The sequence below is a fragment of the Struthio camelus genome, chromosome 19 (genome assembly GCF_040807025.1).
Source record: "Struthio camelus isolate bStrCam1 chromosome 19, bStrCam1.hap1, whole genome shotgun sequence".
NCBI classification, from domain to species: domain Eukaryota; kingdom Metazoa; phylum Chordata; class Aves; order Struthioniformes; family Struthionidae; genus Struthio; species Struthio camelus.
The window spans coordinates 11,815,507-11,839,325 of record NC_090960.1 but is presented as its reverse complement, the minus strand read 5'-3'; the positions used below and the strand labels follow the sequence as shown (position 1 = coordinate 11,839,325).

At 49.2% G+C, this 23,819-nt stretch overlaps 1 protein-coding gene across 1 annotated transcript in view; it reads right to left on the bottom strand.

Moving 5' to 3' along the window:
- Positions 1-5,639: 5,639 nt before the first annotated feature.
- Positions 5,640-23,819, bottom strand: part of HS3ST3B1 (heparan sulfate-glucosamine 3-sulfotransferase 3B1) — a 34,040-nt gene continuing 15,860 nt past the window's right edge. Inside the window, exon 2 of the mRNA XM_068914202.1 lies at positions 5,640-9,981. Coding sequence (XP_068770303.1) covers positions 9,363-9,981 — 619 coding nt within the window. The 3' untranslated portion in view covers positions 5,640-9,362. The remainder of the gene's footprint in view (positions 9,982-23,819) is intronic.

Here is a 23,819-nt window from a genome sequence, read left to right as displayed (position 1 = left end):
GCAGCACCACATCTCCTACAGCAAGTTGTTCGTAACATGGCATTTCCTCAGCCCACTAAGATGTGCAATGCTTGATTTGAAGTAAGTTGGCTAGATCCTTTCCCTGTCCTTAGTGGTGACATGTCATTCACAGGCCAGAGTCCTCCAGCTTGACGAACTTGCTCACTTCACTCCTTCCCTGCCTGAGCTCACTTTGAGAAGTTCAGCATTGGATGGCCAGCCAGGCTGCAAGAGCACATGAGTGAGAGAGGAAGGCTATAGTAAATCCAAGCCAGCTATAACCACATTCCCCTGAAGGCTGTTGGGAAAACACTAGGAATATGCCAACCCACAGGTGACTTCTTTTATCCCAAACCATCCAGAAGTGAAATTTCACTCTGGATGAGAGTTTCAAGAGCTCTTGCTAGTCAGCCAGCTTCAATTATGTATTTTTTGCCTCAACAGGCATGATCCCACTGGGTTTCAGAAATATTCTTATATATAAGGTGCCTCTAAGCAACCCCAATCTATGCAAAGGGCTCAGGAAAATGATCCTCTTACCTGTTTTCCATATCACCCTTCAGCTATCTGCCCACTGCTTTGGTTTCCTCCCCGGTTCACTCTTTCAAGGCAGTGAAACTCTGACAGGTGAGGATCTGCCTGCCTGGCATTTGTCTGCTGGCATTTCTGGGTGTGTGTTCCCTTCTGCTTTCCCAAGGAGGTATTTGAACAGCACTAGCTGTCTGCCTGGCTCATTTGCCAACCAGGCTACCTTGCAGCAACCAGGACTGGCTGGCAGACTACAGTTCCTCCTGCAGCAGTCACGGTGGAATTTCCTCTCTGTGACCATGGGTAGCAAGCCCTGCTTCTGCACTGGTTGGAAATGAAGGAATTTTTCAGCTGTTCAGGCCATTATACATAAAGCACCCAATACCCGCATGCTTTTCTAAACTACCTGAGTGTCTTCGACCTGCTGCAAGTTCTATGAGAAAGAGCATTGGCTAATCTCTTTACATTATGTTCAGTCTGCCTTGACCAGGGAAAGAACCCAGGTGCACTGCTAGAGAAAGCCCAGGCAGAGCGTGCACCTCTAAGTTATGCATTGACCACTGTTCAGCCATCAGCAGAAAAGAGAGCTTCATCTCCAGTTCCTTATTCTTGGAGCTGTCTGGGGTCAGAGATGGGATACTGGATGCAAGCTACCTGTCTGATCCAGTCTAAGCAAGTCCTGTTTTGGATCATCCTAAGAGGTTGCTCCAGGGACTTGGAAACAAGCTAAGCTGCAGATAACAAATATTAAGCAAAAACCAAGCTGTGAACGAAAGCAGTAAAGCAGAAAGGCTGAGACTTCCAATAACCAGGCCACACACGACTGGAAGAGACCCTAATGTGCTAGGTGGAGCAACCAAGCCTGCTATAGCTGAAAGCAGCTGTAATCTCTGCAGTAGTCTGCATCTGTGAGAAGAGCTGGGGATGCTATGAGGACTTGAAGAACCAGAGATGTTCTACTGAAGAGCTATGAGAGGCACCTGACAATTTTCCCTGAAAAGTGCAGGAAAATGCTCGGGGTTTGGGGGTGTGTTAAAAAAAAAAAAAAAAAAAACTGCACAGACCTTATTCACCCAACATTGTACCAGAAGAAGGGACATGGGAGGCCTCAGGGAGCAATGACAAGTTGAGGTCCTGAGGAAGACACAGGGGCAAAGCCTATCAGGCCTGCTGCAAAAGGCAGCTACAGTCACACTAGGAGACCTGAGCTGAGCTCTGTGGCCCCCCCTTCAAGTGTGATGCAGAATTACCCAAGGATGCTGTTCTTATTAAAAAGCAGAAAAGCAAAAAAAAAAAAAAAAAGGAAAAGAAATAAAAAAAATTTCTTTGCTTCAGTGCCAAAAAGTTATATAAAAAGTAATTCATGGTCAGATTAATGAGAGAGAGAAAGTCATTAGAAATCAAAAAATGAGATAATTCTGCTGTAGACATGAGTGATAGTGAGAAATAAATTATATTTGGCTGACATTACTTAATTAGTTGGAAACATGGTGCTTTCTTAAATTTGCTTCAGTGAAGCTTTTAGGCTTTTGGCACATAAATTCCCAGCTAAATATCCTACATGTCAAAGCAGCCAGTAGTAACTCCTCTGCCAAGCCTTTTTTGATCGTATTACTTTAAAACTTGATTCCACTGCTCAGGGTTTTGGTCGCTGCCAGAGCATGGCACATAATTTCCAATGGGAGCCCAATTTCCAGCTCTGATTCGGTTCCTGAGGACAGCTGGTACCGATGTCCTCCCTAGCAGCTCCTAGCGGGACAGGGAGAAGATCAAGCATAAGACAAATGGTGACATCTTCGTTGCGGTAAGCAGCTTTAATAACCAGTAACACTTTGCACTGCTGCTGTGCTTCTCACTTCAGCAGCTCAGATGACTTAACAAGCATGAATTAAGCCTCACAATTACAGCTGCCTGTATAAATGGTTGCAGATCATATTCCTTGAGGATGCTGGCAAGTTTTAACTGAAGAGTTATAGGCAACAGCGACTGATTTCTGCAGTTTTGTTCGTAAGCCCCGACTCAGAGGGAGGAGAGAATTGCCGAGGCAGAGGTTAGGAGTCTAAAAAGCCTGCAGGACTAAATCATCGTCTGTTGGAAAAATCAGGGAAAGCAGCAGTAAACCAAGCAAGCAGCAAAGTGCACAGAAATCGGAAGGTGGGCGATCAACTTACCCACTATGTCTTTTGTGCCACTCCCCATAAATTAGTATGTAGGACCCTGCAATGATCTGAAATAGGTGTTTTAGAGAAATTAATTATAATCTGCAAACGAGGGAAAGCCTGACTGACAGGAAGATCTGACAGACTCACAATGGCCACACAAGGTTTTATCCCAGCTGAAGGTACCAACACTAACACTTGACACAGGAATTCTTTTCCCTAATAAAGAGGCCATTAAACAAGGTGCTGAACACTTACCTTGCGTAGAAATGTTTGAATGATTTATAACAAATTAGTCAGTATTATTACCTTTTGGGATATATGCATTAGGAAAAGAGTTAACACCATAGCTCTTAACCACAGAGAGAAATTGGAGGATAATAAAGTTTAGCTTTAAATAAAGCTATTAACGGACAGATCTAGTGGCCAAGTAAGATTTTTCAAAGGGAAAAAAAAACCCACACAATTCAGGAAACGTAGCAGAGTGATTCCTATTGCAGTAGCCTGGTGGCTAGGGAACTGGAGTTAAGATAAATGGACAGCCAGCAGCACAAACTCACAGCCACCTAGATATGAGCGATATGCAGTATACCCCAGTCCCTGGCCAACGACATTCAGGAAAACCAAACTTTTTCCTGAAGCCAAGCCCAGCTGCAAATTTTCTCAAGCTTCAGGGTTATTTTAGGTTCATCATTTTGGTCAGCTACCCAACAAGTGCAGAGCCATCTACAAAACGCACCATTTCAATGACTTTGTTAGAGTGGACTCAACTGCTCACATTTTGCCAGAGTTTTTTGCCATCCTAAATTCTGCCCAGCCCATTCTGTAGTGCAGACAGGCCACCCCATCCTTCTCCTCCCTCCTTTTACCTTCCTTCATCCTCCTCAGAGATGTCTCCACGCTCTCGAGGTGCAACAAGGAGGTACTCACAGAGGTAGCCCATTCCCTTACAACCTAATTCCTCCCTGCTCTGTGTTTACCCATCACTGACATCTGCATCTTTGCAAGGTGACCGTCTTCTGGGATGTTTTCTCAGCACTGGACCCCAAATGTTTCCATCACTAGAAATACAGCACTGGTTTGTACAACCTGGAGGTGACCTTCTAGTTATAAGCAGTAGCTCATCACCTTTCTCCCATCTCCCATTAACCTCTTCTCACCCAGAGAAAAATAAATTCACCTTTGTTATCACCATCATTACCAGTAGCATTTTGATAACTGCCTCAGTCTTATTTCTCCATCAAACAGTTACTCTTCAAGAGCTTTCTTCTTTAGCAGCTATCTCCAGTCCTCAGAGCAATTAGAAAAAGCCTTCAGCCCATCTCCTTTTGGGGCAAGTGCTTCTTTGCATTCAGGACCTGATCCCACAGACAACATGGCGATCCTGACTCTTATCTTCTAGATGTTCACTCACCCGCCTAAAACAGCATCTCAGAATGGGGTCCAGCCCAAACTGAGTGGGTATCCCCCCGTAGCCACAAGCCCAGGTGCACCTAGGAGTCATCAGTAGGGATATGCAGAGGACAGGGCAGATGATAAACCCCATTTCACAGGGACTTACCTAGAAACACGAGGCAACACCTTCCCCTTCCTTTGCAGCACTGATCCCTCCATGAAGGAAAAAAGCACCTACACTCTTCCCATCTGAGAACTGAGTAGGTTTTTCTAAACACCGGAATGGGAGACAGCAGTGCCACCCAACAGCCTAGTGCTTGAGCAGGACACAGGAAAGCCCACATCCCTTCCCTCCCCCACCTCAGCTTCCTCAAGTTCTTGTCTCCTACGTAGGAAAGAGCCCTAAGGTGATAGGACCAGGCTGAGCTGGTTTCCCAGGTGCCTGCAGGACTGACATCTGGCAGTAGCCCCGGCGCGCCTGCCTTTAAATCCCGGCCAAGGTGAGGCGTCGATGAGGCAACAAGCTGCTCTACTCCATCACAATGCAGTCAGTTCTCGGCACAACCAGCAGCGCAGTTCAAATGCTACATGGGCGTTTTAAAGTGAAATTAGCAGGTGTGTATTTAAAAAGTGAGGCATCTACAAAATGTAAACACTGCCAGAGTTTGGGAGCAGCTAATTTCAGTCTTCACAAGTGCTTCAGGCCTAATTCTTCCTAGATCCTTGCAGAGAATGTTGTGTTTAGTCCTAACTCCTTTTACACAAAGCCTATGAAAACTGAACGAGTCTGAGACTCCCATCCATCAATTACTGCGCAGCAGAGGCAAAACTTGCTAAGAAGAATCAAATGATTGTAATTCAGTTTAGTTAAGCAGCATTTGCTACATTATGTAAATCTATAATGCTCTTTAGGCACTGCTTTGTATAGCACTGGCCTGGGACTCTTTTGCATTTAATGATAATGTATTTTTATACCTTCAAGTGCTAAGCGTGTAGGGAGCAATAGCAACTCCTGGCTCCAGGGGTTTGGCCCAGCATCCCTAGCAGTAAGTGCAATGCTTTCAAATAGAAACGCGGCACAAGCAATGTTGCCTGACGCTGGCCAGGAGGGACCAGCTTTATCCTACAACATCCCCGACACAGGAAGGCACTGACCCTCTTGCCAGCTGCCAAGACCATCCGCTTTTCCCAGAGGGGCCGAAGACCAGCCCGCGGGTCCTCCGCACCGAGACCCGGCTGGAGGAAGGGGCGTTCGATGGGACACATCAACCCACGTGGGATTCGGCAAAGCCCTTACGCACGTGTTAACCATCCAGCGAGGCCGCCGGCTCCCAGACATGGCCCTGCGCTGGAGAGACGTTCACGCACCGGATTAAACCCTGCTGGCTTCGGCGTCTGCTTTGAGGCTTTGCCACGAGGCCGGCACAGGTTGCCTAGACATTGACGGGACACACGTGCAATGGCTGGAGGCCGAACGCAGCCCCGGGCGCTACCAAACCCAACCTGGCGAGGCTACCGCTGCCTCCATGGTTTTCAATGAATACAACCGTGTCCATCGCTTGGTAAAATATATTTTTATTTGTTCATACAAATAGTATGAATTATCAGAATTTCATTTTCCTAGAAACATCTTTCTCTGTGTAAAATTAATTTGTGTTGTACATACCATAAAATACTTGATTTACCTTTTTTTTTCAGATTTTAGGTTTTTGTGGGTTTTTTTTTTGCTTTTAGGTTTTGCTTTTGGGGCTTTTTTTTTGTTTGTTTTTTACAAATTGGCTATTCTATAGTACCATGTTACAGACAACACACCACTAATACCTGCACTGCACTTCCAAATACAGGGCTGAATGAAACTCGGCCATAAATTAATGTTACAATGTGAAAAAAATAACTTCTAATCACACCCCCAAGCTTCACTTCAAAAAAAGGTATTTTCTTTTAAATGATGACAATAGCATTGACTCCAGTATTAGCAAGCCAGATGTACACCACGTGGTATTCACCTTTATTGTCATATTGGTCAAGTAAGGCCTTTATATTAAATGAAGTCGAGTAGACTAGTACAGACTTCATTACAAAGGATATTGAGCCGGGGCTAACAATTTGCTTAAGGTTAGAAGAGTTATTATTCACCCTCGGTATTTCTGCTCTCCAACAAGATTGCTTCGTGAGGGCACTTTGCAGCAAGGCTTGATTACACAAATCAAGCCCCCGGTGCGCTGCATTTCGTGGAGCTGAGGAAGGCATCAGGATATTAAAAAGTTGTTTCCAAGAAAGCAAGAGGGAAAAGATATGGGACGCTAAATCTTCCGGCATTAAAAAAACAGGCAGGCACGCGCACACGCACTCCAAAGGAAACCGAACGGAAATGAGGTCACGACAAAGCAATAAATCCCAGAGGCTCTTGCCACACAGTGGAAAGACTTGGCCAGTGAAGCCGCTTTGCGGAAGCGGCACAGTCAAGTTTGGGAGCTTGCCCCGGAGCGCACAGAGACAAGCTTCGGTCCACCCATTGCATAAGCCAGCTAGTAGGAAGACAGAGGACTTGAGACCCTGCCCTCCCCAAAACAATCACTCTTTTCCACCAGTTCTGGTTTCCCAAAGGAAGTATGTTTCTTCTCACCCCCCCCACCCACCCCCACCCCAACCCATTCCCCTCGATCCTTCAACACTGTGATAAAACGGACACCCTTGTGTATCTCGCTCCTCGCCCCGGCAGCGGCGAACAGAGTGGGGTCCCAGCTCAAGCGAAAACCGAGACCCAAAGCACGCATAGGTCCAACACCACGCAAGGTTTTCATCTGAACAGTGCAGCACAGGCTCCTGCGTGCTGCCCCACAGCCTGCAGAGCACTTCTGCTACACTTGAATTTTTTTTGTGTAGTCACTTTTGTGACCTCTGAAAGAGGGACTGCATTAACCCAAAGCAGCACTCCTGTCGCTAGATGTGATGTGGGGCAAAAAGGAGAGGATATGCAGAACTTGCCTTTCCATTGGAGCAGGAGACATTTGGAGGCAGTCCCCCAGGAGGAATTTGCATCTTGCTCCCACCAGCTTTGCTACAGGGCTCAGTCCTGACACAATGCAACCTCCCTTTCCATAGCTGAAATGGCTCCAAAGAGCCTTTTCATCATGAAATAGCCACAGCAGACAGCTGTAAGGGGCAGGCAAGAGCAAGGAGGCTGTTAAAGTAAATGAAACAGCTGGGAAACGCCACCGACTACACCCTACCGCAGCTGGGCATGGCTTAGCAACGCGCTGTTCAAAGGCTTTTTCTATCGGCTGCTGCAGGGAGAGGTGCAGGGCACTAATTTATCCAGGCAACACATATAAAGCTAGAGTATCAACACCTGTTGGGGCATTTGCTGTTTCAAGTTTTACTACATTGCACACCTTACAACAGTGCTCAGATGGTAACATCATGAGATCTACTTAGCCTGCTCCAAGCTGGTCCCAGTACCTCATTTCAGGTGTCCCTGCATGCTGTAAGTTAGGTGCACGCCTATAGCATGTTGCAGCTAAATTCTGAGTTGGATTGACGTTTTTAAAAGCCCGTATTCATGCCATAGTTGCACAATGACAACACAGCCCTGCTTCTATTAAAAACCTCAAGGAGCGAATTGTTTCTGATGTTACCTCGCTCCACCTCTCAGGGTGGGCACTGCTACAAGAAGTGCCTTCCTCAGGGTAGGAAAAGGGGTCAAAATCCTAACCGGGGCCTGAGACGCAGCACGTGGAAATCTTAATCCCGCGTGTTCTGATGCCCCAAAGCATTCAGCCCCACCTGATGGATGGATTTTCAGGCTATTGTACCATGCTTGGCCTGCTCCTCTCTTTGAAGGATCAGGTTCCCGGGCTGCCCAGCTGCCACCCCGCTGCTCTAGTGTGCCTCTCCTGAGCCTAAGCATAACCTCCACTTCCCTCTGCCATCCTACAGATCCATCTCTGTCGAAAAAGCAGCACCTCCTCCTGGCTCTGAGCAAAGACTTCTCCAGGAAGAGACCATGGACAAGGTGTTCAGCCAAAACGTGACCGAAGCCAAGACCGCTCACCAGGGACAAGGCTGAGGTTCCCCATTCTCCTTTCAACTGCTTCAGCTCCCGAGGTGCTGGAGGTGGACCTGACTGCATCGTGTCCTTTGCAGTCCTCTACTGCTGGGGTCAGCACCAAGCAGCCACCTCGGGTTTTGCAAACGCCTCCGTGGCTCTGGTGGTGTCTTTAGTGCATGGGAAGAGGTTCTTCTCCCGGCAGCACCAGTTTAGCATTTTCCCAGCAGGGCCCTGTGTGCGCGAGCGCTCCTAGGCATGACGTTTAAGAGTCATTCAGACCAGCACTGAAAAATGTCTCACATTATATATAATATATGTGTGTGTGTGTGTGTGTGTGCATGTACGTATATACATATATATAAAAAATATATTTTATATATATATATATATATATATATAGGGTTTTTTTTTAATATTTGTCCTGCAGTAAAGATTTAAAATGCATAGAGGGATAGCAGGAAAGAGCCTCCTCGGCAAAAAGTAAGAAGGAAACGTATATTGAGGAGACAGCTCTCCCCATGCAACAGTCTCTCAACCTCCCCGCTTCTTTAGAAAATGAGCACGTTATCCGTACAGCAGAGGCTTGGGCTAGGGAAGCCAGCAGAAGACAGCCAGGGCAGTAGGCGCTGTATGGCTTGGAGGTCCCTATATTTTATATCCACTGGTAAAAGAAGCTGTTGTTCAGCAGAGGTATCCGGTTCGACAGAGACCCACAGCCTCCCTCCCCACCCACCCCAGCTCCACCATAGCCCATAAACCCCCCTCAAGGGGCCGCAGGATCTGCCAGGAAAGCTGCGGGACGAGGGAGCACAACACCCGAGCAGAGACTGGGACACTGAAATAGGGAAAGCAAGTGTTTATAAAGGCCAGATACCCGTAACAAAAATAAATTTGTGCTTTCCCTCCCGCCCCACCCTCACCTTTTTTTGATTTTTAAATACATATTTTTGTTTAGGAAAAAATGGAAGCACCATCTGTTACAAACCAAACCAAAAAGAGGAGAAAACAGGAAAAAAAAAACAAGGAGAATTAAACACCGTGGAATGTTAAACAGGTTATGGGCTACCGTTCTAGCCAGTGCGGTTAGGCAGCTTAGTGAATTAATTGCTTAGGAATTAAAAATAAATTATTATAAAATAGATTTCTGTACATTTTACATACATATATATCTCTTTATATACGCAAACCGTGCTGGGTAAGTAATTACAGGGAAGTTTCCCACGCCAGCCTCAGTCCCAGCCAAAGTCCTGCCCCGTCATCTGGTAGAACTTCATGTTGAAAGGCCGGTAGAAGTCCCGCAGTCTTTGCACCACCTCTTGGTCTATGTCGGGGTGGGTCCTGCCTTTCGTTTTCCCCAGGCAGTGGGGTTTGCTGCTGCCTTCCGCCTTCTTCAGGCACGGGAAACCCTTGGTTTTGTTGAAGTAGAAGTGTTTGTCCGTGATGATCCTCTTGAGGCCCAGAAAGTCCTGGACTCTGCCCAGCTCCCCCGCGGGGTCGCTGATCAGCCTCTCCCCGCTGACAAAGAGGATCTGCCCGATGGGGAAGTACAGGAGCCAGTTCTCCAGGTGCTTGGCGTAGATGCCAATCTGGATAGCGCTCCACGAGGTGTCGATCAGGCCCGTAGTCCTGTTTTTGAAGGTCAGGCTCTCAAAGGTGGGGATATCAGGCTTCTTGGAGAGTGTCTGGGTGTAGTCCGATATGGCTCTGGTCACGGGGTCCCGCACGACCACGATGAGCTTTGTGCCCTTGGACATGGAGGAGATGCGGGCCGGAGCCTCCTTGGTGACAAAGTAGCTGGGGGTCTTCTCCATGGTGATCTGCCCCTCGAGGGTCCTGGGCATGAGGTCCCTGCCGGACAAAAGACACACACACACAGACACATACACACACTGGTTAGACGGGCAGGGAAAGGGGAAGGAAAAATGCATATATACATATAAATATATATACACACCCAGACACAAATGCACAAGAATTTTCCTCCCTAAAATGCCTCCGCAGGTCATTTAGCCTGTACAGATAAATCCATTTTCCAATGATTTAGGGATTAGGGGGGATTATTATTAAAGGCCACTGCATTAGAAATCCAGCTCAGTAATCTCCCGGTTATCCACAAGTGGATTATCTGGGCTGTACACCACACCTGTAGCATGGCTAGCTGCAACAGCCCTCTATGAATCAGGATGAGTCTAGAGCTGCATTTTGCATGAATCTGGGCCAGACGGCTTTCCAGGCTCAGGCCGACGCCAGCGTGGGAGAATGGAGATCCCTCAGCCCCAGCCCATCCTCCCACGTTGCCCAGAGGTTCGTTTCCCCCAGGGCAACGAGAGCACCCACGTTGCGCAAAGGCTGACGGTTGCGGAGCACATCCGCCCCTGCTTTCACTTGGCCACACAAACTCAACACTTGTCTCAGGTCAGGCAAGTGAGTGCAATTTGTGCTTACAAGCGCAACGTGGCATGTGTCTAGCTTGTCCCAGCAGGATCCCACGCAACCCAAGAGCTCCACATCCTCCTAGTTCGATGCATTTTTAGCCTTCCCCAGGACTGTGCACAATCATTTCCCAACAGGCACTCAAAGGTGCATCAAGAGATGCCTACAGCATCTTAGCATGACCCAGCATCCAACGAGGACGACCTATCTCCATGCAGAGCGCAACATCGGCCCAAGAGCAGGACTTACCCTTAAAAATACACCCTTGAAACCTAAATCCTTGAGTAATTCCACCCTATTCCCCTGGCTCACGGGTAAAAACTGGAGAGGTTGCAGAAATGATGGAAGTGGTTTTAAGGAGGAAGAATGATTTATTTTTTTTCCTAACACTCACTAAGCAGGCCTAAATATTTTAGACCATTTGGCAATTCTTTCCCTTTATAACCCAACGGGACTCATTTGCTCTGGGCTGCAAGACAGTTAAAAAGAGACGAGAGGGGAGTCTGCCGCAAAATTAAAGCTATAAAATGTGATTAAGTTTTCAAAACAGCACAGAGAAATGACCAACTAGTGTGTGATCTTCAAGTTTTAAATAGCATTTACCTCGGACGTACTATACTGCACACAGAGAAGCTATTCGTTCCCAGAGGCCAATCTCTTCCCTTACTGTGTTTTTATGCTTCTGCAGCACTGCTCACAGCAGGCCCTTTGCAACGCAAAAAGCCATCAATGACTCGTATTAAATCCAATGGTTGCCCCAATGAAGAAGCCAAAGGGAAAAAACCTGACCCATCTAATCTGAGGCCAAATAACAGCAAAACCAGGAACGAATGGCCTGATTGAATCAAAAATCACAGCGTGCCTATGCAATTTGGTCAGAAGCTTTTTTATGCACCTGCTATAAGGGTATTTTACTCCATTGCCTCCTGGCATTGACCTTACTGTACTGGCAAGGTGCGCTCGAGTCCCAACGCCTCTAGCCTCTGCATCGCAGATGAGATGAACTGTTGCTGAGAAAGCCCCTTCTGTGCCAGCCCACCATGCAAGATGGCCCCCATGGCAAATCTGTGCGAGTCTCTGGGAGAGACGGCAGAGCAGCCCATCGACGGGACTACCCGACCGTGGGCGATGGGGGTATTAGCTTGTAGAAACCTCCAGGAGGGGTAACCCTCCAGCCATAGTTTCAAGGTCGGGCCTGCAGTTAAGCACAATGTAAGATAAAATGGTCTACCAGATACACGGGAGAGGTGACCTTCTGGAAGTCAGAAGCCAGCCTGTGCCAAAAACACTAACCAAAATAAAACTCTGATTAATCTTTTGCCTCTCTGGCTACCTCTGCAAACCCCTAATGGCAGCACAGAACAGAGCCAGTCAATAACGCTCAGAGAATAACTCTTAAATCTAACGTGAGCTGATGTGGATTTTGACAGACTACTCATTAAGTGGTGTCTCTTTTTATGGCCACATTAAATCTGAGTTCTACATCCTGCGCTGGCCACAGACTGGTTTCCAGCTTGATTTAAGAGATCAGTTTCCACCCATGAAGTCCTTAATGGCTTGGGACCTGCCTAGAGAGGAGACTGCTTTCCAAGATGTGCTCGGCATGGCAGGCCTGGCAGACAGTCATACTGAAGCCCTTCATGGCAGTCAGTCTGTCAGGTCACCCTCTGTATGGGTCCCCAGACCTTGAGACCGACTTCTCCTCCAGGGCTACTAAAGCTAGTATTTATTAGTCTCCAGGGAATGACGCAAGACTTATTTTTTTCCTCCTTGCAGAAGAGAGACACTGAGTTGGGCTGGGCCACTGAGCCATGTGAAATGCAAGAGGAAATTGCTGGGGTGGAGGTGCTGAGTCAGTGGATCTGGTTTGGGAAACAGTGGCTCTTAATTAGCATTTCAACGAACATAGGTGAGTGCACCAGTCCACTCCCTAGAAGCGGAAAAAAAACAAGGAGCACCTCTTTGTCCACCTTTTTGAATGAAGATCCACCAGCCTGACCTCAGCACCTTCATGGACCAGTCAACACCTGAACCTATGCTCTTGACTTGTTGCTGAGTACATCCAACCTGTCTGGTTTCTGATATGAGCTGAGGGTACTCAGTTCTGCGCAGGTTTAGACCCCCAATCTGATATATTTGCACAGCACCCTAAAAGGAGCAAGGCTGTGCCAAGCTCTCTCTGCTGCACCATCCTCAGGGCTTTGCAGATGGGTTTTTGTAACTAGGAACTTCTCTGCTGACCAAGGCAGACTGCCTTGGTCAGCAGAGACTAAAATTAGTAGGGATAAAAATGGGGTCTCCAACCCAAGAACAAGAACCAAATCAATCAAAACTTGCCCTCCAGACCCTTGCTCCAACACTCTCCTTCCTTCATTGCACCTAGACAGATGCCAGGCACAACCTAAGACTAAGACCCTCAAGATCATCTCAGACACTGCCTTGTTTAAAAAGCGGCTGCGTAAAAGCTAGACAACGGAAAATGAAGCCAAATACTGCAGTCCACAGATATGGCTTGAATTGCTGACAACATCACATCCAGGAAAGCAAATTTCATTGCACAGGCCTATGCACAGCGAGAATCTTTCCCGTAGTTTCCATAATCTCCCACAGAGGCTTCATCTGCCATGCTGGCAGCTGGAGACAGCAGAGCCTCAGGGACAGGAATAACTGGTAAGTTTGCTGGTCGACACAGGTAAAGATGCCACTGAGAACAGTTTATTCCCATCCAAACCACAACTAGAAAAGGGCAAACTGATCCACATACAGCACTACAACTCCAATGCAACACCCCAGACATAAGTGTTAATGGAAGCAGGACCAGACCCTGCTCTGAAAGCATCTGCTCCTGAGGCTCCAAGAGAGCAAAAGCTGCAGTAAACCACAGACATGGCAGAGCAGGGGGAAAAGGAGCCAAAATGGCCAGAGCAGCTGTAGGCACAGTGTGCTGGCAGGAAGTAACCCCCTCGGGTGAACGGAGAGAGGTTCAGCAGAAACCCACGTGAATCACAGCCCAGTGGCAGGTGGACAGAGCCACTAATGCTCTCCACAGTTCAGCACTGGGGCACCTCCTGACAGCTACGGCGTCCTTTAGTTCTGTGGAGGTTTCACAGATACTTTGGAGACCTAGGCAGCTTCTGCCCTCTGTTTGGTGCAAGATAAGAACTGCAGAGGTACCTCCACCACTGTTGGCAGTATAGGTGTAGAAAGGGAGATCAGGAGGGGAATTAGCCTGTGGGAAACGGAGAATTCAGCTGAGCCTTCATATGAAAGCAGACATACCAGTCAGGACAGGGGCTAGATGGAGACACAACAGAGGGCTGCAGTGGATACTGAGGTGGAAAATAAAGATAGTATGAAAAACTTGGCAAGCAATCCATCATCTTGTTATCCCTCTGCCTTCTGGCAATCTGGAATTCAAAGACCTCTGAAGCCAGCAGTTGCATCCAAATCATCATACTTAATATTGACTATGAAGTGTCTAATCTTTTCAAGCCCAAGAGTACACTTGGCCTTGAGAACATCCCACAGCAGAGAGTCCCAGCACTGAAGCACTGCCTTTACCCATCCTTTGAACTGCTCTCCTGCTCTCCCTGCTCGGGGAAGGGTTAAGGCACCTGTTTTAGGAGCGTCAAAGAGGAAAAGCCAAGACGACGAACACCAGCAGACACCAGCAGACTCCAGCATCCCTCATTCACCGCTGAGCTCGGTGGGCAAAGTGCTGGTGGAGCTCAGCGCAGCTCTGCTGACCCCAGTGGAGCCACAGCCTTACGTCGGCGGGGAACTGCCCCCGAAAGTGCCCGGAGACGAGTCTCAGCATGATGAGGGAGTTGCTGTGTGAGCATAGCTATGAATTTTCCCCAGGCAGAGAGCAGAGCCCCTAACTCTGAGCTATTAACATGTCAAGAGAGACAGAGGAAAAGCTTTTTCTTTAATGAATATTTCCTCAGTGAAGCCTGCATCCTTCGTAGGCGAAGTGATAGGCTTAGCCTAAAGATGGATTGGCCTACTTTACCTATTAACCACTTAGACTAATGTAATAAAGGGTCTCTTTATGCAAACAGCCCTAATCCCCAGCCCTGTGCTGGAATAAGAAGGGATGCTAAAACGAACCTCACCAGGCTGCTGCTTGGAGGGGCACCGGGAGGGTTTTTTTTTTTGTTTTTTTAATCATCAACTTCTCTAATGCGAAAAACGGACCCGGCGCAAGATAAATTTACAAAGTCAGAATGACAGGTGGCCACACGGTAATCCAATCGTGCAGCCTAATGCCCTTTGTGGCAGCTTTTGTCTGCACAAAGGGACTCGCAGCTAATCTGCTGACACTTTGCAATAAAGAATATGGAGAGGGGCTATTGTTGGGGCCGGGAGGCGGGGGGGCGAGGGGGGCTTTACAAACTGGCGATCTGTTACTCGCTTGTAACTAGTCGGCAGGTACAACAGACCTGTACGACAGGCCGGCTCACTAGCCATGCAACTGGAGCATGGTGGGACCTGTGGGGTAACCCAACCGGGAACCCGACGGGAGGACGGCTGAGGGCAAGGACATGTATCCGCCCGCTCTCCTGCGGTGCACGCGCCCTACCCCAGGGGAGATTCCTGGGCATCGGCTGCCCACGTAGCCCAGTGAGTCACATCTGATACCAAAGCCCTGATGGATCTCCCTGCCAAGAGGCCAACCGGGAAACACACCTGTAACCCCGTGGCAAAACCCCCTTTGCGCGAAGCACGGCAGTTGTGACCGTTTTATCTCCAGGGATGCCTGGGAAGAACTTTCGTTCCCTCCACGCAACCTCCCTTGCTTCCTGTTATTCAAAAACACCAGTCACCCACTGGGCTAAATCCAACAGGGGATTTAAGGTGCCTAAAGCCTCTACCGCGGTGCTGACTCATCCCAGGGCGGCTGCAGACTCGGCCGCCCCCGGCCGTCTGCCCAGCCCTGAGGTGACCGTCAGGCTGCGAACTGCGACCGAGGGAAAGCCCAGGCACCAGGCGCTCCAGTGGCTCCTGCTCCTGGAGCCGTCCCCTCTGGGGACAGCAACCCCTCCCGCGGGGACGGGGCCGGCTTGGGTGCTGGAGTCGGAGCGCCAAGGCGGATTAAGAATTGTCCTTCCTGGGGAGGATTTCTTACTGAATATATCCTTTGCGCTACCCTGAAAGGGACCAGGAGCAGAAGCCAGCTAGCCAGAGGCTGGATTCGCCCTCCGGCCATCGCACATGAGCTGCCTCCGTTTCCTCCGCAAGGATGACAAAACTTTGCTCCTAGAGGGAGAAGGAGGAGGTAGGGGTAGTTGCGTATGGGGTATTTTGCAAACAAGAGAAGTGTCGTGATTGGTAGGATGAAACATCTAAGTGTCCATCAACCTCTTCACAGCCTAACAGGCCAGATGCGAAGCTCGGTTCTCTTGCTGGTTTTACCGTGCTCCCTGCTGCAGCTCAGATACTCTGAGAAGGGGCTTTTGCGCAGGTTTTCTAGACTTCACCCCCAGCTGCTTCCTAGGAGCAAGGAAGATACAGGAAAGGGGGAAAAAGCAAGCCAAGCCATTTTGGACTTTGGCCACATTCACGCCAAGTTCAGGCCTGCAATCCAGAACCAGTTGCCTTTCTGCACAGCAGTGCGCATTCAGAGCATCCAACCGGTTTTGGGCCATTTTCTACCCAAATTCCTGACTGGTGTTTCAGGAGGGCAAGAAACACTCTCCTTCCATTAAACTGGTATTTGGAGACCTGGTAGTTCCTGGGGAAAGTACCCTCAAATCCTAACAACAGGCAGTCTAACAAACCACACAGACTAGACTGAAAGCTTATGGTGAGAAGGTGAACAGAAATGAAAGAAGCTAAACAAATACGTTTAGACCAAGTGAGCTAATTCTAGTGGTCTTGAAAGAGCTGGAGGCACCGAGAAAAGGGTGCCTATTGGGAGCGGGGGGGTGGTATCTCCATCACTGGCACCAAGCAGCCTTGCCGTCCGCTTCATCCACCCTGCCGGGGCGATAACCAGGTGTTCCCAGTCTCCGAGACAGCATGTTGCTGACAACAAGCAGGAAAAATTTACAGCGGCTATCAAAGCAGCCAAGGGCCAGATTAAAAACACCGCCTTGCAGCCTTGTAACGGCGCCTGATAGCAAGCGAGAGCTCTGAAAGGAATAAGGTCTGGGAAGCAAAAACACAGTCTAAGACAATAGCTTTATACCACCTTTTGTCTTGAAAATACTGTATTAGAGCCCCATTTGAAGCATCTTTTCTGCAGGCAGGGTCTGCGCCAGCTCCCCTCAAGAGCTCAGCATCATCTGCTTGGCTGCCATGCTGGCTACAAGCAGACGGTTCCTGGTGCAAAGCACCTCCAGAATTCACACTCATTTCCATGGGAGCTGATAGCACTCAGCACCTTGCAGGATGCCAGCCCCCGCCGCTAGTTCAACACAGCGGCATCAGGCAGAAAAGCCTGGAGTCAAACAGAAGCCGCCATGCTCAATCCGCTCTAACCCCATCCGGCGCTCCTTAACGTGGGGCTGGCCCATTGCACCAGTCCAAACGTGCTCAACAACGGAAGGACAAGCCTATTCCCAGCTTTACTGGGATGCGGGGGTCTTAGAGAGGATTTTGAAGGGCTTCCGCCCCCATCTCCCTCCTGCAGGGTATCACTGTACCCAGACCACATTCACTGGAATTTACTACCAGCTTTAAACTGGCTTTACAGAGCTTAAATTATGCACTGTTATCTCCATTATCACTAGCTAGCAAAAATCCTTCATATTTGTTACAAGAAGCCAAAAGCTGAAACAAGTCAGATTACTACAAAGGCCTTTAAAATCCATGGCAAATTTTGCAAAAGACTTTAAAGTCACCGAAAGGAAAGGAGTCCCAGTCCTTCCCACCACCCACCGGCAGAAGGAGGTCTCTCTTAGAAATACCGCACGGTTTAGCCAGCCGCTCAGAAGTTGGACATTTTAATGGCTGCTCTTCCTTCCAGCTTGATAATAAAATGTTCAAATCCCAGAAATACTATTTTAAAGCAAGACTCTGACAAGTCCCGGGAAAGAATGTTAAAGTAATAAAGCGTTTTAATTACATCACGGAGTCTGCCATCAGCATCAAGGTCAACGGGCTTTGAAATTACCACTTGGCTTTGATTCTGCTTTCTTGTGGCAGCAGATCTGGATGGGGGCAGAAGAAAGATGAAGGAGGAGGAAGAAATGGAGAGAGAGGAGGGCAATACCAGATTCCTGTCTTGGGGTAGGAGAACACGCAGGTTTATTATTTTAAACCTCAGATTTTTCTTACCACTTGGGCTGCTCTTGTCTCTTGACGTCGCACCAAGGACCTGTACAGTAGCACCATGGCCTCTCCTCTTTTTATTACCCGGCAGTGAGGGCAACATGTGTGCCTTTGTCTCAAGTGGGAACCCATTGTTTGGGTTGGCAAATTATACAACAATAAAACGGAACGGCTGTGAACCAGCCTCGGCCTTTTTGAAACGGGTGTAACTCTATCCAGCCCCGTCAAACACTTGCCATGACATTTACACAAAACAGATGATGGGAATTAATGAACTTCAGGGGTGAGCAAGGGGGAGATAAGGGAGGAGGGAAAAGGGGAAAAATAATTGGGCCTGAAAGTCACCTTCTTCTCACCCTCCTCTCTCCCTGCCCCAGGAGCTCTGCCAGCTCCCCTTCACCTGTTGGGGGGTTTGGGGATTAGGGGAGGGAAGGAGGGAGAGGATAATAGCGTGTGAAGGCTCTCCATCACAAAGCTGCTCCGGGGCTTTGATGCAGCTGAAGAGCCGGCACCCAAGTTTCCGTGGGAGGCACAGCCCCACGCCGTGCCAGTGCCCTGTGGGAACGGGGCTCTGTCCTCAGCTGGGGGCTCTGAATTCCTTTGAAGTGGATGAAAAATCTCATCAAAGGCTGGGGAGTGAGGGGAGATTCAGAGCACTGGCAGATGGTCCTTTCGCCTTGCGCTGCCTCCCTGCTAAGACCCAATCCACGCACGCAAATCTGGCTTGCGCCAAACCGCCCAGGCAAATCAATGCAGAACAGTGTCCCGAGTAGGGTACGACGCACTGCTGTTGTTAGCTTTTTTGAAAGACTTTACGCATCCCCCAAAACCACTGCATTCGGCAAGATCAGACCTAAGCACTGCCCCAGCAAGCCAGCATAGGAAGTCTGATCTTCCCCTCTTTGCAGGCGAAGGGAAGGGAGGCAGCTTGCCCAGGTGCAATAACAGAGCTGAGAAGACCCAATCAGCATCTCAGGCTCACGTTCAACCACCTAAGCACACCACCAGGGCTGTGCATGGTCACAAGAGAAGACTTACAGCGTTAGTAGCTGTCTGAGCTCCTGATCGGGACTGAGCTGGATGTGACCACAGGCTGCAGGACCTGGGCCATGCACAAACAACGGCTGTTGCCTCCATGACACCAACCTCTCATTCGCCCAGCACGATGCCCTGTGGCCAGCCCAGCAGCACGACAGCTCCAAACTCCACCACTCCTGGACTGAAAGCCGCCAAACGAGAACCCAAGTACAGACAGGCCCCAAAAATGAAGCACGTGGGCAGGTTAAAACTCTTGCTTCCTGCCTTTCTTCTTCGCTCCAATGGCAAGGGCTGGGACAACCCCCAGTAAGAGGTGAAAGCCAGGTCCTTCCAAGGAAACAAGGTTGATCAAAGGCCAGTATCTAAGCAGACCTCAGCTACGCATCCACCTTCCCCTTTCTCGGGGAGGCAATCCGTCCACAGCTTCCTGCCATGAAGGGGACATCAGCGTTGGCTGGACGAGGTGGGAGGAAAGGAGGTGACACTGGTAAAAACGAGCTTCCCAAAAACAACAGCTCAACAGGGCAAAAGGAGGCCTCAGCAAGACACTCCCAAAGTCACGCGTGGGAACATTTGGCTTGTTCTGCCAGGAGGCATCGAGAAACGACACAGTTGGAAACACTGCCTGCCTCCAGGGCCGGCAAGAGACAGGAAGGGAGAAAAGTTTACGGCCACTGAATCAGGTGCCACCAGCAGCTTTCTCCAGCAGTTCATTCCGTCCTAGGAACGCGAATCACTTTTATGTGCAGAACCAGTCTCTGCCGCAAAGGTTTCCTCCAGACACCCGCTCCCGCCCACCGCGTGCCAAGGCACTGAGCCACATTGCTTTCAGGGCTGACCCAAATGCAAGCCAAAAAAACACTTCCCTCCCAAATACCTCCCCCACCTCGTAGCTTTGAGTGGCATAATTAGAAGCGCAGACTCGTAACCAAGATAATGACATGTTATCCCTTGTAGGGCTGCAGCTTAGTATAACTAAGTGCCGTATATGGCGCATTGTATAACTATGGCCTATAGGGCAGGGAATAACTTATAGCAGCAGAAACACTTGAAGCACTTGAAAGCAGAAACACAACTTCACAAAGTCGCCTTTGCAATTGGTGGGTAAGACATGCAGCTGTCGCTCCGAAGACATGGTAGAAGCAAAGTCACAAAGCCATTCTTTGAGGTCTGGAAGCACCTGGATAGAGTGGTGCACCTTCTCGCTGCAGATCTGGAAGCTTTTGTTGGGAACCTCTGTGAGGAAAGTCTCAAAGGGTTGGGGATCAGCCTGAAAAGCTCGGGAGAAACATACATACTCTATTTGCAGATGCTCCTAAGAACGCAACTGCAGGCAGCAACCCTTCCTCCCTTCTGCCTGGTGGCCAGCTAACCAGCTACTTCAAGTTTGGCAAGAACAAGCTCTGGTGGCAGTCGATTCAGAGCTGTGTTTTGCAGACTTCTCCCAACGTGAAATATATGTAACTTTAAAAAAATAAACAGAGAACCCTTTTGCTGGCTGGAGTCACTGCTCACAGCTGTCTCTAGATCAGGTACTCGCACTGGGGCAGGGGCCAGAGTTGCTCCTGGGTCAGGCTGAGCCTTCTTCTAGCCCAGATCCCTGTCTCTGATCCTGGTCATAAGAGGACCTGGGCAGAGCAAGAAGCTGGCAAGCAGTACTCCCCACTCCCCCTCCACTCTCCCAGGCTTCAACTAAATTCAGCTCAGGGACTTTCCTGGGCCTGATGCAATTTGTCTGTCTAGTAACCCTCGACCGATCTCTCTTCCTACCCTTCGTCCAGGCTCCTCTTGAACCCAAGTAAGCTTTCTGCATGCATGCCCTGCTCTAATTCCTCTGCTTGTGTGTTGTGCACCAGCTCCCAGCTTCACGCAGCAGCCCCGTTCTTGCACCAGGAGACACCAATCGGCCCATCTCTGCCCACTATCTCCAGCCCCGCTCACATTTTGCAGACTACTGCATCTGCCCCCAAGATGGCTTTTTGCTAGGCTGAGGTCTCCTCACACAGAAGCTATTCCAGCCCTACGGAGCAAATCCCAAACAGTGCCACTGTCATCAGGTGGCTCTTGTGCACCGACCGAACACACGCTGCAGAGACGTGGGGCTTTCCTCTGGCTCGGGGTGGGGGGAAAATCCCAATTATTTCCTCCCTTCCTCCCCCAACAACAGCCTGAGAAGTTAAAACTGGCTCTGCCGGAGCCAGGCGAGAGGTTCATCAACTCCGCCAGTTCATTATATAGGCCCTCCTCTTTATGTAAACACCGAAGCCTCTTTCTGTCCCCCGTCCTACTTAAAAGCTCTGAACTTCCACTACATAATGATCTTCACTCGGGGAGGGGAGAAGGGGGGCAGCGCTTTACATATCAAAGGGCTGCTTTGGAGGGATTTACAATAATTTTAGATGAAGTGGTAAATATTCTATTCACTTCAGTTCATCGCCAGTAATAATTATAATCCTATTAGCAAGGTCCCCAGAAAGTGATTGCATTATCATCCAGCGAGCATCTATGTGGATTTTTGGCGGGGGCGGGGAGGGGGGCCATAATCGAGTAAAGAAGTAAAAGTAACAAAAGATGCAACGACCAGCACCTCCCTTCCCCCAGAAGGATTTGGTCTCTATTGTCCTAACGCTTCAATAGTGCTTTGCTCTGAAAGTAAGAGCTTTTGGGGGCAGTAAGGGGGTGGGGCCGAAATGAGCATCTTACTCCTTTCGGCCAGCCCCTGCTTCCTTTCATGCCCTGCGAGATCCCCCTCCCGGTCCCTGGCAGGCAACAAAGAGCCCGAGTCCCTGTTCCCCGCGGGCCCGAGGGGTGGCCGGGAGCCATGCTTCGATTAAAAGCTAATTGCTGTTTATGGATGAGTTCTTTAGAATATCGCTGGGCACTACCAGGTCGTGTGAGATTACTCTGACCTGTCTCCATTTCCAAGTAAGTAAGTAAATAAATAAATAAAAACAGCTTTTGTTTAAAGGAAGAGTGGGGAGGGGGCAATTCTGTGAAACTCGTAATTTGGGGGGAAAAAACCCTCAACCCAGCAGGAAACATGACTGAGCTAACTAGCAAACTAGGACGAAAGACTTTTCCTAGCAGATCCACTGGCACAACTGTCTCAGCTGAGCTGTATGTCTTACTCCTGCCTGATGTTGCCTCTTAATCCATCCTGTTGAAGTGTTTAACAATTCATCCCTGCGCTCGTGCCCCAACTGCACCAGTATAATCGCCTTCTCTCTCTTCTGGCATCTCAAGGACACCAAAATTGGCCCTCACCACTTCCACCAAAAAGCTTTTCACCCCAGAGCACAGCTAGCTCAGTTCTGCTCAGTTCTTCTACGGATAGAAGTCCACTGGACGTAGGAGTTACACTGGCACAGGTCTGGGACAAGACAGGATCACCATCGTGGTGTCTAAGAGTTTATTGCAAAGCAGTAGAAACATTTTCTTGGTAAATTAAATGGATGACAGTCTGAAAAGGGGCGGGGGGAGAATATTAGGCATCTGCAAAGATCGAGAGCTCACAGCTCACTTAGGGGGAAAGATAAATTCTCAGGACTGCCTCTGCCTAGCTTCTGGCTCTTATACTGTCATAACCAGGAGGATCAGCCATTTCTCTTCCCTCAAAAATGTATAGCCCTGAGTTAACATTACGTTTCTAAGCTTCGGCTAAGCAAAGATTTGGTAGATCTACTTAGGCGTTATGCATTCACAGAAACAAGGAGCTCTGCTCTTGTGGTCTAGTGCAAAGACAGCATCCCCTTAGCAGCAGGGACGTGACTTCTTGAATGTTACATTACTTCCACACCACAGATGTATCTCCATCCAAAAATGGCAGAGGAAGAGAGTCAAGGTCTTGAGTTATCAGCTAAACTGCAGTAACAGGAAAAAAAGCCAAAAACCAAAGTGGGGCTATTGCAGGCTTTTGCTAGCTCAGCTTAAGCAAAGGAAACCTAGCTTGGAAGCGGTTTAAAAACAGATCAGCAGGTCAGGGCTGGTGGGAAATCCAAACCCCAGCACTGGCAAGTGAAGGTGATGGAAGTGGCCACTGCAGGGGAGGACAAAGGGCCAGTACTTCTGTCACTTGGGTTCAGCTGTCCCTAGACCCCTCTGATCTTGGGGCGGGCGGAAGGGGGGGGGAGTTGGCTTCAGCTCTGGGCTATTTTATACTGCTGCGCCATGGGAGTACCCTAACTCAAAGAGGAAAGTCGCTGTGTCGGGCTGGTACCCTCACAGCACTCTGCAAAGGCAGGGTGCGTTGCCTGGGACCCCTCGGGCAGCAGTAAGGGACTTCACACTTCAGTTGAGGTCGCTGCAGCCCCACTGCAGTAAGAGGCCATGCAGCATGGCTGTATCAAGTCAGCCTTGTTCAAGCAGTACCAGCACCTTGGAGGGGCACGGGCAACACCCACACTGCAGACTTCCAGCAGAGACTCCTCCCTCTTGCCCGTTCCTTTCTCCCTCATGATAGACCGACCCAGACAGAGTTTGCATAAAGCTGAACCCCCCGTCCAAAAGATGCAGCCTTGGCATGTAATCACAGCTCTTCCACACTCTTCCTCAGAGACCGCAGTGGAAATAACAGCTGTCGGGAGATGGTCTGAGTTATCCCAAAAGATCTCGGGTTATGGAGGCTGTGGGTAGGAAGGACTATGTCTCTTCATGGGGCAACCTCTCGCACACACCAGTGAGGAGCCCAGCAGAAGGCAGGGCTGCCACCAAGGCTCAGCTTAATGCCGAGAGGGGACCATTGGGCAGCATCCTGCCATGGGTCCTGGTAGTGTTCATCCTTCAGCAGCACACACACAAACGAAGCAGAGAGCAGAGCCCTTAGCCCCAAACTGCTCCCACATTCACTGACTCGCTCCCTTAATTTGGAGATGTTGGAAACCCACTAGCCCACCACTCATCTGTCTTTTGGAGATCTCTTCTGCTCATATTCCTTAGGAAAG